The sequence below is a fragment of the Sinohyriopsis cumingii genome, unplaced genomic scaffold (genome assembly GCF_028554795.1).
Source record: "Sinohyriopsis cumingii isolate HCF-2022 unplaced genomic scaffold, ASM2855479v2 utg000940l, whole genome shotgun sequence".
Taxonomy (NCBI): domain Eukaryota; kingdom Metazoa; phylum Mollusca; class Bivalvia; order Unionida; family Unionidae; genus Sinohyriopsis; species Sinohyriopsis cumingii.
The window spans coordinates 1,494,141-1,510,464 of NW_028315945.1; the positions used below are offsets into that span (position 1 = coordinate 1,494,141).

The 16,324-nt window shown below is 34.0% G+C and overlaps 1 protein-coding gene and 1 long non-coding RNA gene across 4 annotated transcripts in view; one reads left to right on the top strand and one right to left on the bottom strand.

The window, feature by feature from the left end:
- Window positions 1-564: 564 nt before the first annotated feature.
- On the top strand, window positions 565-6,616 carry LOC149772984 (uncharacterized). 2 transcript variants are annotated; one of them, XR_016417511.1, is made up of 3 exons: window positions 565-800; window positions 4,194-4,590; window positions 5,686-6,616. It is a non-coding gene; the product is annotated as an uncharacterized LOC149772984 (long non-coding RNA). The 2 variants fall into 2 exon arrangements; XR_016417512.1 differs by having other exon boundaries at window positions 5,689-6,616.
- Window positions 6,617-8,966: 2,350 nt separating this feature from the next.
- The window catches only part of LOC149772985 (PDZ and LIM domain protein 3-like), a 58,781-nt gene continuing 51,423 nt past the window's right edge, over window positions 8,967-16,324 (bottom strand). For both annotated transcript variants that reach the window (XM_089946993.1, XM_089946995.1), the window contains exon 9: window positions 8,967-15,009. In XM_089946993.1, the coding sequence (XP_089803119.1) occupies window positions 15,006-15,009 (4 nt within the window). In that variant the 3' untranslated portion in view covers window positions 8,967-15,005. The remainder of the gene's footprint in view (window positions 15,010-16,324) is intronic.

The following is a 16,324-nucleotide window of genomic DNA, read 5'->3' on the forward strand; positions in this document are numbered from 1 at the left end:
ATCAATATAAACAGATCGATACTAAAGACAATATGTAATAATGCTGAAGTTAATCCAAACCCAGATCTCACATTGTGTAAGATATGGAAATCACTCAAACTGACTTGCACTGTATGCAGTTACATATGGACATCTGTGATACTGTTATGTATATTTAATTTAACTGTTTCTCTCATAGTTTTCAGTTTTTGTATTACATGTTATTGTATTGTATAATTGTTTGCTGAACTTGCCCTTGTCCAAAACTGAGTTTATTTCTGCTTGACCTGATTGACTTTGTTAATTTTTTTTAATTGAATTTATGTAAACAACTAGTAATAGCTTCATTATTCTTTATTTGTATCAACTTATTATCACGATTGCTATTCAGGTAAACAAAGGAGTAAATATATCGATCTGGGTCAGGGTTTTGGAGATTCCTAAGTGAATTGTGTAGGCTATTGTGTTGTAAATAAACAAGGCTCATTAGATCAGTCTAGCAGGTTATTTTCCATTAGATAATGGTTGTTTTTAGAAAATGCTAATTGTGAGCTGAGGTCAAGCAAAGAACTATATTATCTTGTGACTGTGAGGATTTTACCAGTCGTGCTTTAACATCTAGCACTTTAACCTGGAATAATATTTTTGTGCTTCAGCAAGAGACTGTTGACACGTCAGCACTTCGCAGACCATAACAGACACGACATCGCCTTCAATTTTGGATCTCTTCGGGACTTGAACTGAGTTTTATTCATGACTTTTTATTACGAGGACTTGTGTCTTTAATTCTTTGATTATTTTTGGATTTAATTCGCAATACCGTAAGTGTTTGTTTATTCTCATTTTTCACTTTGTATTCTAGGAAAAAAAATTTTGTTAAATTTTACAAAGCTTGTTGTCTTCACTTGTTTTTGTTACTTATTTTAAGAGCATATACTTGTAACAATACTGATTTGCCCTGTATGTCGTAACATAAGGACATCAATAATACTGACTTGCCCTGTATGCAGTAAGATAATGGCTTGCCCCGTATGCAGTTACATATGGATATCTGTAATATTGACTTACCCTATATGTAGTAAGATACTGACTTGCCCCGTATGAAGTTACATATGGATATCTGTAATATTGACTTGCCATATATTTAGTAAGATATTGACTTCCCCCGTATGCAGTTACATATGGATATCTGTAATACTGACTTGCATTGTATACAGTTACATATGGACATCTGTAATACTGACTTGCCCTATATGCAGTAAGATATTGACTTGCCCTGTATGCATTTACATATGGATATCTGTAATACCGATTAGCCATGTATTCAGTAAGCTATTGACATAAGTAATATTGACTTGCCCTGTATGCAGCATTGTGGACATTGAATACTGACGTACCCTGTATGCAATATATGGAAATCAGTAATACGGACTCGCCCTCTATACCGTAAATTGAAGTTTATTATTACGAAATATATTGGGCAACGCTGGTACTTAACCATCACTGCAATGAACAATATCTGGCTCTCTTTAGATAGGTAATATTGCAATCTGATCAAAATCTACTCAGCGGTTAGACGGGCTCTATTTTCATTTAATTAACGCCAAGTAGACAAGGTACATTTTTCTGACTAAAACCCCATGGACTCTGGAAGGTTAGTAATAACAAGATTTTATCACAGTGGCAATATTTAGATGCCCGAGGGGCATCATTTTATTTCAGGAACAACGAGACATTATAAGAAGTCTTTCAATGACAACCCCACGTCGATATAACCATCAATTCATAGAGAGCAGTGAAAAGATTTTCAAGCTGGTCGCTGTTTTTACGATATCGCATGTCTATGGGCATGTCCGATGGGCTCTATTTTCATTAGGAATAACAAGATATCATAACGTCTTTTAATGACAACCTTATCGGTATAACCGAAATCACAGAGGGAGTAGAAATAAGATGTTCAAGCCGACTACTGTGGTGGCCATATTGGATGTCCAAGGGCATGTCCAACTGGCTCCATTTTCATTTAAGACAAACTAGACATTGTAAGACGTCTTCTCACGAAACCGCAATGCCAGTTCGACCATCTAACTATTCAGGAGGATATAAATATTTAATTTTTCAAGATGGATGCCATTGTGGTCATATTACGTGCCAGACATCTACCGTTCTTTTTCAGAGATAACTATCCATCAAAAGAAGCCTTTTATTGAAAACTCCCTGTCGACACGACCATACGTTTAGGAGTTGCAATCATATTTGTACGAGGTCCAGTGTCCTGGCCATATTACTGTATATAGGGCATTATTTTCATTCAGTACCAGCTAGACATTAGAGAAAGTACATGTGAATACTACCATCCATTTAGATGAGCAGCGGTAAGTTATTCAAGAATGCCACGTCAGACATGCACCATATTCATTTTGGATCACAAGAAATTACAACAAGTCTTTTAGGTGAAAACCTAATATCAGTTTGATCATCCATTTCCATTGTAGTTATAACAAGCTTTTCAAGATGGCCACTGGTGGCCATATTGTTTGTCCGAGCAGCACCATGAGGTCGTTCATATATGAAGTCAGGCAGTGACGGGGGGGGGGGGGGGTCAAAAGTTTGTGGCGGAGTGTGACGAGGGGAGGGTGTGTTGAAGAAATGTGACGTCACAATAAACATGAGTGGAACGCTTCTTTCAAAAATAATATAGAACAAAAAAGATTTTGTGACCTGCATCCTCATTCCATTTTGATCCGCAATAGACAACAACTCTCTCGTGGACGACTTACATTAATATTGTTATCTCAGAAGAAATATCGGGTAATTGATATAACCTTTAACTGGTTTAAACTGTTGTTATTTGTAATTATGTTATTCTTTTCAATATAATGTAACACACACTTTAAAAGCAAAATATAGACTAAATAAACTGCAGGCCTACTGGTGATTTAACTTAAGAATTTAGAAAAGTAAAACAATAGACTAATAAGTTATCACCATGCTAACAACATTCCGACGAGATCAAAGACACACGAGTTTAGTAAGTTGAAAGACGGTATTCGGTCCTTAGTGAACGTTTAATCTTTTAATATTTTTATGTGAAAAACAAATGCAATTAGTTGAGTAGCGCCAAGGTTGGGCCCTTTGTCGAGCTGGGACGCCGTACGTTAAAGGGAATTCATATATCAAATGTTAGCTTTTTTTTTCTTTCTTTTATTGAAAACGTTTTGTTGACACCACTGAAGTGCCATAACATAAACGGTCCTAGTAGCACAAAGTGTATTTGAAGTTTGATGACATTAAAAAAAGCAGTCTAAAAAAGACCAGATCAGGGGAAAGAAGAACTTTGAGGATTGAGCCAGTGTGCGCCACTAGTAACATTACGCTGTTGAAACCATACAACATATGGTGTCCAGTGTTAAATTAGTTTTAATTTTCATGACTTTTCGGCAGTCCATAGCAATTTATAAAAAATAAATTATATGCCTTTATTTAACGCTTAAATGCTAGCATATCCGAAAAAAAAAAAGATGTGCCAAGATGAACTTATTGTAAAGTAGAATAGTATCAAGAATGACACATATTTGACTGAAAAAGTTGACCATATGTTGCAAGAGCTCGAGGCGATCTCCGTTACGAAAAAAGGATCACTTCTTAACTTTTGGATAAAACAAGCACCATCAGTTTCAAAACGTTTCTACTCAGGATAATTTAGAGTCCAGTGAACAACCAGCTGATGTCTTGAATATCATTACTTTTGAATCATTGCCTTCTACAAGCCATTTTGGTTACTCCGAGAAATGCTAATGTTCATTACATTTGAAGTCCCAAATTGATGTCATGCCCTCGTTGGTTTGTATAATTGGCAGACACAAGGACTACTTTTAAATGAGCAGAGTTAAAAGATAAACAAAAAAAGAAAACCTGAGTTGAAAAGAAACTAAAGAGGTTGACTGATGATCAAAGAAGATCCCAGAAAGCAAGGGATCTGAAAAAATCAAAACCGAATGCTTTATTGGAAGATACTCCTTAACTGCGCACCAAACCTCATGACCTATCTTTTGAGGTAATAACCTCATGACCTATCTTTTGAGGTAATAACATCATGACGTATCTTTTGAGGTAATAAGCGTTTCAATTAATATTATTTTGGGATAAGAACAAATACATATATAAATAAATATATTATCACTCCATAATACATTTAAAATTTTATTTTTCAGCTGGATGAAGACTTCATTGCGACACAGTTTCCCGAAATATTCTTTAAGGTCGAGGTTAGAGTGAGCAACAGACGACACCTGATCTTCGCCATTGAGAAACAGTATGAGCTTCGTGCTTTCGAACAGTACATGTTGTCGTCACACTTCACAATCTGACGCAAGTATTGGCTTGAGTGGACATGGGTGTCACACAAGTTTTGATCTCTACACAATATATCCTGTTTCATGAGCTCTGAATTTAATGGATCCATATACTCAGCAATGGTTGGGTAATTGTCTACAGTCAACTGTGACATTTCTGCCAACGTTTTTCCGGCAAATTCAAAGTTTTTCTTCTCTAGATCAATGTCAGTTGTCTTACCACGTTCGTCTAAATGGCTGCCATAGTTATCATAAGGTAATATTAATCCACTCAATTCCATTCTCATTGACGCCGAAACAGGATGATTCGGACCTGGCTGATTCGGCCCACGCTTATTAGGTCCAAATTACAAGATGATTCGGTCCAGATTTCTGGCTGATTCGAACCAGATTTTTGGCTGATTCGGACCATGTGAAATATCAATAAGTTTCGTCTGAGATTTAAATGTGACACTTAAAATTGTTTAAGACATTATATTTCTCATTATTTCCCAGGTATGTTGAGCAGTTCAAATATGCATTTAAGGAATCGATCATTAAATTGCATGCAGATTGTTGGGGACAAAAATCTCAAAAACATGGTCCGTGCAGCAACGTTTATTCATACATATTGATCTCAGTGTACATTTTTATTTTTGTCCACACATTCAGGTCTGGTGAGGTTTATGCCTTTGTTAGATTTATGTAGAATTTATTTATACTGTCTATTTTGTTATGAACTAAAAGTACTACATAAAACTTATATCTGAAAGGAGAAAGTGAGGTCCTGTACAATTTTTGATCTAGTTCCATAAAATATCACACTTCAATATAATACATTTATATTCTTCTAATTTTGTGGACCTCGTAAGACGAATTATATTTTAATAATATTTGTTTTAAGCAACGTCTGTTAATGTTTTCTGAATTCATAATCTTATCATTTAATGTTCTGCAAATTACTAACACAGAAAAAATTAATGCAAATGATTTGTTTTCGTCTACGTATACTGGTATGAGTCTGAGTATGTTAATGCCCTTTTCAAAAGCAAGATTCATGTGGAATATTTCTTTATCCTAAATAAATCCTATTTACTAAAACAAGGAGCACCGTAAGTGACTTTCATTAGCTGCAAGTATTATGAATCCTTTAACTGTATGAACATTACTAGTGAAAGTGTACACCGTATACTGTACAAGTGTATACCATATACTGTACAAGTGTATACCGTATACTGTACAAGTGTATACCGTATACTGTACACGCACAAAGATAAGAAGAATCGTATTATTATTTAAATTAATTTTATTTACATAATAATATGGCAATGGAGAACTAACGTGGTCCATAAATGATGTCCCTTTGTTTCAGTAGGTGACTAGTGGAGATCCGTTTCTCAGCATAGGACTTTCACAGTGCCCTCAACCGTCCCTGGCATTTGATAGTCTGCTTACGATGGTATCTCCTGAGTTTACCCTCTGATACCATCTTAACTTGCGTAGGAAGAATGGTGGCTTCCTTGTACAAAAGCAGTAACAGCAAGTAGAAAGTGCCACATCATTGTTGGTTCTGATAATTCGACCGTAAACACTCAACGATGTCACGTCCCATATACTGCTGCTGATCCACTGATCACGGACGTAGTCCATGTACTTCACGAGGTCCTCTGACCCAGTTCCCTTCTGACGTAGCTGGTCAAAAGCGGGAGCAATGTCCTCTGCCAGAAGGAATGGTAATGCAAATACTTAACTCAGGAACTTGTAGACATCGTCCCTGCTGTTGTGCGCCACCTGAAAAATATTAACATGAATTATATTGTTTTTTCTTAAAATAAAAAATAAAAATAGTATCTAATCATAGCTGAACTTTATTGGCAATGTTACTTATTCCGAAATTATTTATTCATGTACTAGAGTATAACACACCTAAGATAAGATAAGATAAGATTTATTTAACGTTAGCATGATTTTATAAAACAAATTTAACATGTGCTTTTTACCGACATTACATACAACAATGATGCATTACAAGAAAACATGATTAGTAAGACATAAAAAGACAGTACATAAATACAAATTGGACAAAACAGACAAATGCATGAGCAAGCAGGCATGTTTAAAGTCATTTAGTAAAAGTGAATTTAGAATGTGGATAAATTAAAACATTTAAAATGTATTATTTTGTTTAAAAAGTCAGAGTTAATAGTAGAGATAAATGCACAAGAACCAAATTTAGTTTCATTTTTCCTTATGAAATGTTGATTAACATTACATAATATAAAATATTGATTAATACCTGAAGTCTTTTTTCTTGAAAATTTGTCCACAGTGCTCGAGTGAAATGGAAAGCACACCCATGAATGACCAGGTCATGAAACATGCTTTGTAGTCCTTTCCAGATCCTTGTCTCAAAGTCCGCAACAATTTAGGACGTCACAACAGGTTCCGCTGGTAGATGTTGTGGAACAGCCCTGAATACATATGCATATTCAGATAATAAAGTTATTATTCACAGCCTTAATCTCACTAATTGTTGCACATATTAATTTGCTTAACTTAAATATTTTATGTTTTATTTGTTGAATATAATTTGTTTATTGCACTGATACCGAAATCACACTGAAATTAAAATATTGACTGTTTCTTACAGCACATACACTTATTATCTATACTGAACTTCTACTTTATGAAAGATCAAATTGATTCATTCATAATTAAAAACAAACATACCTTTTTGTAATCTCTTTTGCTTTTGCCAGACATCGAGATGAAACACAGTGGTAACTGCTTCATGATAAAAGACAGATTTCTTCTTCCTCCTTTAACCCTTGTTCAAATATATGAAGGGCGTAAAGTTCCAGAAAGAGCAACAGATTGAGCCTTGCACATATTTCCATCCTTATTTGCAACTGTCTCAAAACAGATGACATTCTACCTGGGTCAGCAAATACATTTCGGACAGTTCCGTACAATCTTTATTGCCCTTCACTTCAATCTGTGCTGAATGAGAGAATTTGCAAGATATGCCATGTGTACTTCAGCTCTCTGGTCATGCTGCGCAGTCACTCAGTCCTTCACAAATAGCAGTTTCATCGAAGTGCTTCAGACCAATGAGAGTCGCTGCTAGAGAGCAACGCAAAATAATGGCCATACTAGCAAATGTGGAGAATGGAGAAAGCGTGGACTGGATTCATGAGGAGGAGCTTGATTTGGAGGGAATATCCCTTCCAATAAACGATGCTAATAGAAACAAACGGATTTCTTGTTTGTTCAGTGGAGGAGCATCTTACATTGCTCTGGAGTAATGATAACTATGAAGAGAAGTAATTCATTTACAACTACTGCAGATTTTAAACGCTTAGAATTTTTGTTGATTTGTTTAAACTTTAATGTTAGAAAGAACTGAAGTGATTGATGTGTTTAATTTACATTTCATTTTGTTTAAAATTAATTAAACTTTTTAAAATAATAATATAAACTTTTAACTAGCCAAGCAGTCCTTGTAAAAGCCTTATTAATTAAACACTATTTTACATAAAAGATTGTTGTTTTGTCTACATAGTTAACTGATTTTCATTTACTTTTCAGTATTACAAGAAATTGTGGGGGAAAAAATGGGGGGGGGGGAAGAGATTTGTGACGTTACATAGAGGGGTCTGGGTTTTTGTGACAAAGTGTGACGAGGGGGGGAAGAGGCTGTAAAAAAAATGGCAAAAATTGTAGACGACCCTGTTTATCTGTTTGGAACTAATAGACCTCAGAATCAATTAGAGCTCATAAAGAGTCATTTCATACAAATCTGATTTCAACAGGACTATCCATTCAGAATCAATCAGAGCTCATAAAGAGTCATTTCATACAAATCTGATTTCAACAGGACTATCCATTCAGAATCAATTAGAGCTCATAAAGAGTCATTTCATACAAGTCTGATTTCAACAGGACTATCCATTCAGAATCAATTAGAGCTCATAAAGAGTCATTTCATACAAATCTGATTTCAACAGGACTATCCATTCAGAATCAATTAGAGCTCATAAAGAGTCATTTCATACGAATCTGATTTCAACATGACTATCCATTCAGAATCAATTAGAGCTCATAAAGAGTCATTTCATACAAATCTGATTTCAACAGGACTATCCATTCGGAATCAATTAGAGCTCATAAAGAGTCATTTCATACAAATCTGATTTCATCAGGAACATCCATTCAGAATAATTGACAAGACTTTCAAGATGGCTGAAGCAGTAGCCATATTGAATGTCAAAGCACCACCATTATCAATACTGACCAATTAGACTTTGGGATGAATGTGTCTGTAAATTTTAATGGCAATCCACCAAATAGTTTAGGATGGGTAGAAATTAGAAAATGTGCACCAGATGAAGTGATGATCAGTACAGCAATACATGTTGGTGCCAATGCCAGAAAAGTAACTGCAGTTTTAGTTGCCACTAATCTAGGACTCAAAAAACGGCCTAAAGTGATAGTGACTTCTATTCAGAGATGCTTCATTAATAAACAGCAGCTGGAAGCCAACTCATAGTTTATTCACATGGTTCTGATGTGAATTAAGGGTCCTATTTTCCATCCCAGTCCATCATCATATTCTGGCAAGACCATGCAGAATAAAAATAAAACAAAACAGTGAATGTTTCTAATTGTTTAATTGAATTTCATTCATGCAAAATAAAAATAAATTCTAAAACCTGACAAATAAAGAAGTGTAATAATATCAGTGCAAGTTGCATAATAAGTATTTATATAAAATCATTTCTTTTTATTGCAATATATTCAAAAATTAAAAAATGCACTTAATTACAAGGAGGTGTGGCCTAAATATCAGGTAAAACTTCAGTAGACATTGTCAAGACAATGATCACTTGGATCATATGGACTAAATGCAAAATATCAATACTTTATCCATACGCTATTCAACTTAAAGTGTGACTGAAAATAACAATCCGACTCACAGGCAAACGGATATAATCATTTGATATCATGTATTGCATGCTAACATTCTGAGGAGAAATTTGGATGAAAAAGGTTATTTTGCTATTTGAGCTTTGCATTTTCTTAAAATTATTATTTCATATGCATTACCAATAATTGTCACAAGTAACATATATAGACCATCTCGAATGGGAAATGATTTAATATTAAATTTATTTTTAAAAACTGAACAATTTACAACTATTGCAAAGCTTTGGCAAGACTGATTTGGTTGAAAAATGCTGTGGTTGGACAACTTTCTGTCAGATGGAAAACCAGCATTTGCTGACATTCATCTCAAAACAGAAATGAGTTTATTCACTCCTTGAGGTTAACATTTAAATGCCTCTTGTCACAGGGGTAGGATTATGGTTATACTTTTTTTTACCTAACCACCCCCAGCCCTCAATCCATTGACCAATACCCTTAATTTTATTTTTACTGAGCCCCTGTGAGGTCAACTGGTGATATTCTGACAGATATAACATTTTTAAAACCAGAAACCATTGAAAAGATGACTGCCAAAATATTGATAGATTTACAAAAAAAGGTTCCAGAAGGTGGGGCAAGGAAAATTCCCATGGCCACAGCTGATCAGTCATGAAAATACTGCTCAAGAATTTGATTGGCTTATTTGGACCAATCAGATTCACATAAAGTGATATGTTAACATAATGACATATAAATATTAAACTGTACAGTGTATGTAAGGGGTACCAACTATGTCATAAAATATAAATATGACATGCTTGAATGAATAACAAAACTGAATTGCAACAATTATGGCAAAGTAAACAACAACCCAAAAAATTCCCAAAAGATGACCCCCCCCCTTAAAAAATGCATCAAATAAAAGCCTACAATTTATAACAGAAATAAAAGAATATGCAAAATGCACTACTGTCAAAGTTCTGAATAAACTAAGTACATGGAAACATGGATCAGTATATATTTTAAAAACTAAGAAGTGTTTTTAAATCCAGCAGTAATTACTTTTATAATAAGGCAAATAATAATAATAATAATAATAATAATAATAATATAATCAAAACAACTTCTCAACAAATAAAATAAAATAAAATTGATATTTATTTGCTGTACAAGGAAACTGAGGAGAAAGTACTAATGTGTTTACCAACATGATAACACTTGTCTAGAATACCAAGTCAACATGATAACACTTGTCTAGAATACCAAGTCAAAATGATAACACTATTCTAAACTAAAAGTCAACATGATAACACTTGTCTAGAATACAAGTCAACATGACAAGACTTATCTGGAATACCAGTCAACATGACAACACTTGTCAAGAATACCAAGTCAACATGATAACACTTGTCTTGAATACCACATCAACATGATAACTTTTTTCAAGAATACCAACTCAAAATGATAACACTTGTCTAGAATACCACATCAACATGATAACACTTGTCTGGAATACCATTCAACATGATAACACTTGTCTAGAATACCACATCAACATGATAACACTTGTCTGGAATACCATTCAACATGATAACACTTGTCCAGAATACCACATCAACATGATAACACTTGTCTAGAATACCACATCAACATGACAACACTTGTCTGGAATACCATTCAACATGATAACACTTGTCTAGAATACCACATCAACATGACAACACTTGTCTGGAATACCATTCAACATGATAACACTTGTCTAGAATACCACATGAACATGACAACACTTGTCTGGAATACCATTCAACATGATAACACTTGTCTAAAATACCACATCAACATGATAACACTTGTCTGGAATACCATTCAACATGATAACACCTGTAAAGAATACCAAGTCAACATGATAACACCTGTAAAGAATACCAAGTCAACATGATAGCACTTGTCAAGAATACCAAGTCAAAATGATAACACTTGTCTATAAATACCAAGTTAACATAGTAGCACTTGTCTAGAATACTAAGTCAACAAGGTAACACTTGTCTGGAATACCAAGTCAACATGAAACACTTGTCTAGAATACCAAGTCAATGTTGACACCTGTAATAAAATGTTCACAGAAGGACAACTACCACTTGACAAGAAAGAAATAAGAGATTGCAGAGCTTTGGTTTTAATTTCTGTTCCTTGGAAAAAGTCTGTTTTTAGGGGAAAAATTGATTTTGAACAATATCCATCAACATTGTATTGAGACAAATCTCAGCTTCCCTGGATGAAGAACACAGGGAAATGACACGGACAAACATTTCATCAAATCCCTTTGGAATATGTCAAGATGATCAACCATAGCAAGTTTAAAAAAATTGAGCACTAAAGCAAAAATACAAGAAGAATTTTGTATTGTGTTAAAAATTTATTTCAGTTTCCACCATGGACAAAAAAGAAAGAAATTAAAACTAGCAGGGGGAAAAATGATTCCTTTAACGTACAGAACAAATTTATTATGTAAAGGTAAACAATTCAACTTTCAAATACCATAACTACTGCATTGAAAATGCCCATGTATGTCTGCATGATTAAATATTTCAATGAAATTCTAAAATTTATCAAAATATAAAATAATGATGATCCAAGCTGAAACTTGCTGAATAGGTACATAGCTTTATAAATAGTTTTATAAATAGCTTTATGGCTACATCGCAGAAATTAAAATCAATCTATCACCTTTTACTTAAGGCAGTGACAGAGTACAACAATATTTTTCAATTTCTGACATCAACCCATCAGTTTTCTAAGACTAAGTACAGATCAAACATTTACAATGTTGCATTGCATGCAATTATTTTTTCAATCCAAAATATATAATTTGTTTCTCAAAACAAGTAGCTGAAATGTAGGTGTTTAATCTCTCTCCAGCTGATAATTCACTGATTTTCACTTGCATATTTATTACAAACCTCATTCACTATACTAAGATGCATCTACACTGCCTCTGTTTCCATGCCAACAATGCTAAAAAATTGATCCAAATGCTGATGTTAGCTTAACGTTTTGAAGTGTGAAATTTAGGTCACTGTGGATTACATTTGATGGTTGCTGTCATGCACATGAAGATACACTGCATGTGTTACTCTGGAGATAACAATATTCAAGAAACTGACTTAAAAACATCACTTGGCTAAGGTCTGACATATGGTCAGACATGTAACTTAATGGCAATGTATTATAGGATTCAAGAGTATGGAATTATGATATAACACTGATGAGGTACTAGAAGCACTGATATACAAGGATAAAACACTTCTTCACTAACATACCAGATTACCTCTCTCCCCTCAGAACTAAATAAAACTGAGACAAAATGACAAAGTCACATTACATATATATTTATTTTTAGAATAGATACATTTTCCAAGTGGAATTCTTCTTTTCACAAGATTGGCAAGAAAAATCAGTTTCTGAAATAGTTTCATTTCTAGTGTATTAATGCCATAGTCTACTGACAATAACAATGTATACTGTCATTTCCAGATTTTTTTAATGCCTTAGTCTGCTATCAATACACATGTACACTGTCATTCCCAGTGTATTAAAGCCAGAGTCTGCTATCAATACACATGTACACTGTCATTTCTAGTGTATTAAAGCCAGTCTACTATCAATACAAGTGTACATGGTTATTTCCAGTGTATTAATGCCAGTCTGAACTCCATACACAATGTACACTGTCATTTCTAGTGTATTAGGGCCAGAGTCTGCTATCAATACAAGTATACATGGTTATTTCCAGTGTATTAATGCCAGTCTGATTTCCATACACAAGTACATTGTCATTTCTAGTGTATTAAAGCCAGAGTCTGCTATCAATACACATGTACACTGTCATTTCCAGTGTATTAGGGCCAGAGTCTGTTATAAATACACATGTACACTGTTATTTCCAGTGTATAAAAGCCAGTCTGTTATCAATATACATGTACACTGTCATTTCTAGTGTATTAAAGCCAGAGTCTGCTATCAATAGACATGTACACTGTCATTTCTAGTGTATTAAAGCCAGTCTGCTATCAATACACATGTACACTGTCATTTCCAGTGTATTAGGGCCAGAGTCTGCTATCAATACAAGTATACATGGTTATTTCCAGTGTATTAATGCCAGTCTGATTTCCATACACAAGTACATTGTCATTTCTAGTGTATTAAAGCCAGAGTCTGCTATCAATACACATGTACACTGTCATTTCCAGTGTATTAGGGCCAGAGTCTGTTATAAATACACATGTACACTGTTATTTCCAGTGTATAAAAGCCAGTCTGTTATCAATATACATGTACACTGTCATTTCTAGTGTATTAAAGCCAGAGTCTGCTATCAATAGACATGTACACTGTCATTTCTAGTGTATTAAAGCCAGTCTGCTATCAATACACATGTACACTGTCATTTCTAGTGTATTAAAACCAGAGTCTGCTATCAATACACATCTACACTGTTCATTTCCAGTGTATTAAAGCCAGTCTACTATCAATACACATGTACACTGTTCATTTCCAGTGTATTAAAGCCAGAGTCTGCTATCAATACACATGTACACTGTTATTTCCAGTGTATTAGGGTCAGAGTATGTTATCAATACACAAGTACACTGTTATTTCCAGTGTATTAAAGCCAGAGTCTGCTATCAATACACATGTACACTGTTATTTCTAGTGTGTATTAGGGTCAGAATATGTTATCAATACACAAGTACACTGTCATTTCCAGTATATTAAAACCAGAGTCTGCTATCATCACACATGTACACTGTTCATTTCCAGTGTATTAAAGCCAGAGTCTACTATCAATACACATGTACACTGTTATTTCCAGTGTATTAGGGTCAGAGTATGTTATCAATACACAAGTACACTGTCATTTCCAGTGTATTAAAGCCAGAGTCTGCTATCATCACACATGTACACTGTTCATTTCCAGTGTATTAAAGCCAGAGTCTACTATCAATACACATGTACACTGTTATTTCCAGTGTATTAGGGTCAGAGTATGTTATCAATACACAAGTACACTGTCATTTCCAGTGTATTAAAGCCAGAGTCTGCTATCAATACACATGTACACTGTTATTTCTAGTGTGTATTAGGGTCAGAGTATGTTATCAATACACAAGTACACTGTCATTTCCAGTATATTAAAGCCAGAGTCTGCTATCAATGTTCTAATTTCCTGGGTATTATTTAAAAACCAGCCTGTTATCAATACCCATATACATTGTAGTTTCCATTATTATCTTAAAACCAGAGTCCACTATCAATACACATGTACATTTTAATTTCCTGGTATTATCTAAATGTCAGTCTGCTAACAATATACATGTACATTGTTATTATCTTATGCCAGGATCTGCCACGTCAAAGTCTACTAACAATACACATGTACCTTCTGTCAGTTACACATTTACTTAATCCATACATTATTTAATCCATATATTTCTTTAATAATGCCTTCCTTACATAAACATTTAATCTGTGAGCAAACGTTTTGCAGTTTTACATTTCAATAACATTACACTGTTAACTTACTAACTAGAGGGCAACTGTTCATTGTGACACATGAAGGATGAGGACAGAGAATTCCAAATGGAATTTCTGATCCTTCTCCTGTCCATTATCACATGACTAGTATCTGGGGTAGGACAACTTGGGGGTAGGCAAGAATGTTCTGTTGATTCGTTACAGCCATTCCATATACTGCAAGCTAATTTATCTGTAAAGAAAATACACAAGGAATTAATTCTTCAATTTATATTACTGTACTAACAGTGTAAAGAAAAAACACAATGAATTAAATCTTCAACTTTATTACTGAACTAACAGTGTAAAGAAGAAACAGTGAATTAAATATTCAACTTTATTACTTACTAACAGTACAAGAGTAATATCTTCAAGTTATATTTCTGTACTAACAGTATAAGAGTAATATCTTCAAGTTATATTTCTGTACTAACAGTATAAGAGTAATATCTTCAAGTTATATTTCTGTACTAACAGTATAAGAGTAATATCTTCAAGTTATATTTCTGTACTAACAGTACAAGAGTAATATCTTCAAGTTATATTACTGTACTAACAGTATAAGAGTAATATCTTCAAGTTATATTTCTGTACTAACAGTATAAGAGTAATATCTTCAAGTTATATTACTGTACTAACAGTATAAGAGTAATATCTTCAAGTTATATTACTGTACTAACAGTATAAGAGTAATATCTTCAAGTTATATTACTGTACTAACAGTATAAGAGTAATATCTTCAAGTTATATTAAAGAAGAACATATGGAAAATTTTTTTATGCTAAGAAAATAATCCTCAGAGAAGAAACATGATGATTAATACTATCATCACACAAGTGAGACTGGTTGGCTTTAAACTCACTTTTAACACATTATTGGCTACATCATACAAAGAAAACTGAAGCTCAATGCATTTCTCAAGAACACAAAGAAGTATCCAACTCAGGCTACTCTGATAGGATATCAAACCTGCAACCTTTGAATTAGGAATCAACTGCTCTACCAAGCTAATATCGCTTCCAGAGCGTGGTAAGGTTGCCATAGTAACTCATTTGGTAGAGCATTAGATTCCTAATTCAAGGGTTGCATGTATCTCCTTCCTTTGCAATTAATCAGGCCTATACAATTGGAATAGCATGTATCTCTTTCCATTGCAATTAATCAGGCCTATAAAATCTGAACAGCAAGTGTCTCCTTCCATTGCAATTAACAAGGCCTATAAAATCTGAACAGCAAGTACCTCCTTCAATTGCAATTAATCGGGCATATAAAATCTGAACAGCAAGTACCTGCTTCAATTGCAATTAACAAGGCCTATAAAACCTGAACAGCAAGTACTTCCTTCATAAGCAATTAACAAGGCCTACAAAATCTGAACAGCAAGTACCTCCTTCAATTGCAATTAACAAGGCCTATAAAATCTGAACAACAAGTGTCTCCTTCATAAGCAATTAACAAGGCCTATAAAATCTGAACAGCAAGTGTCTCCTTCCATTGCAATTAACAAG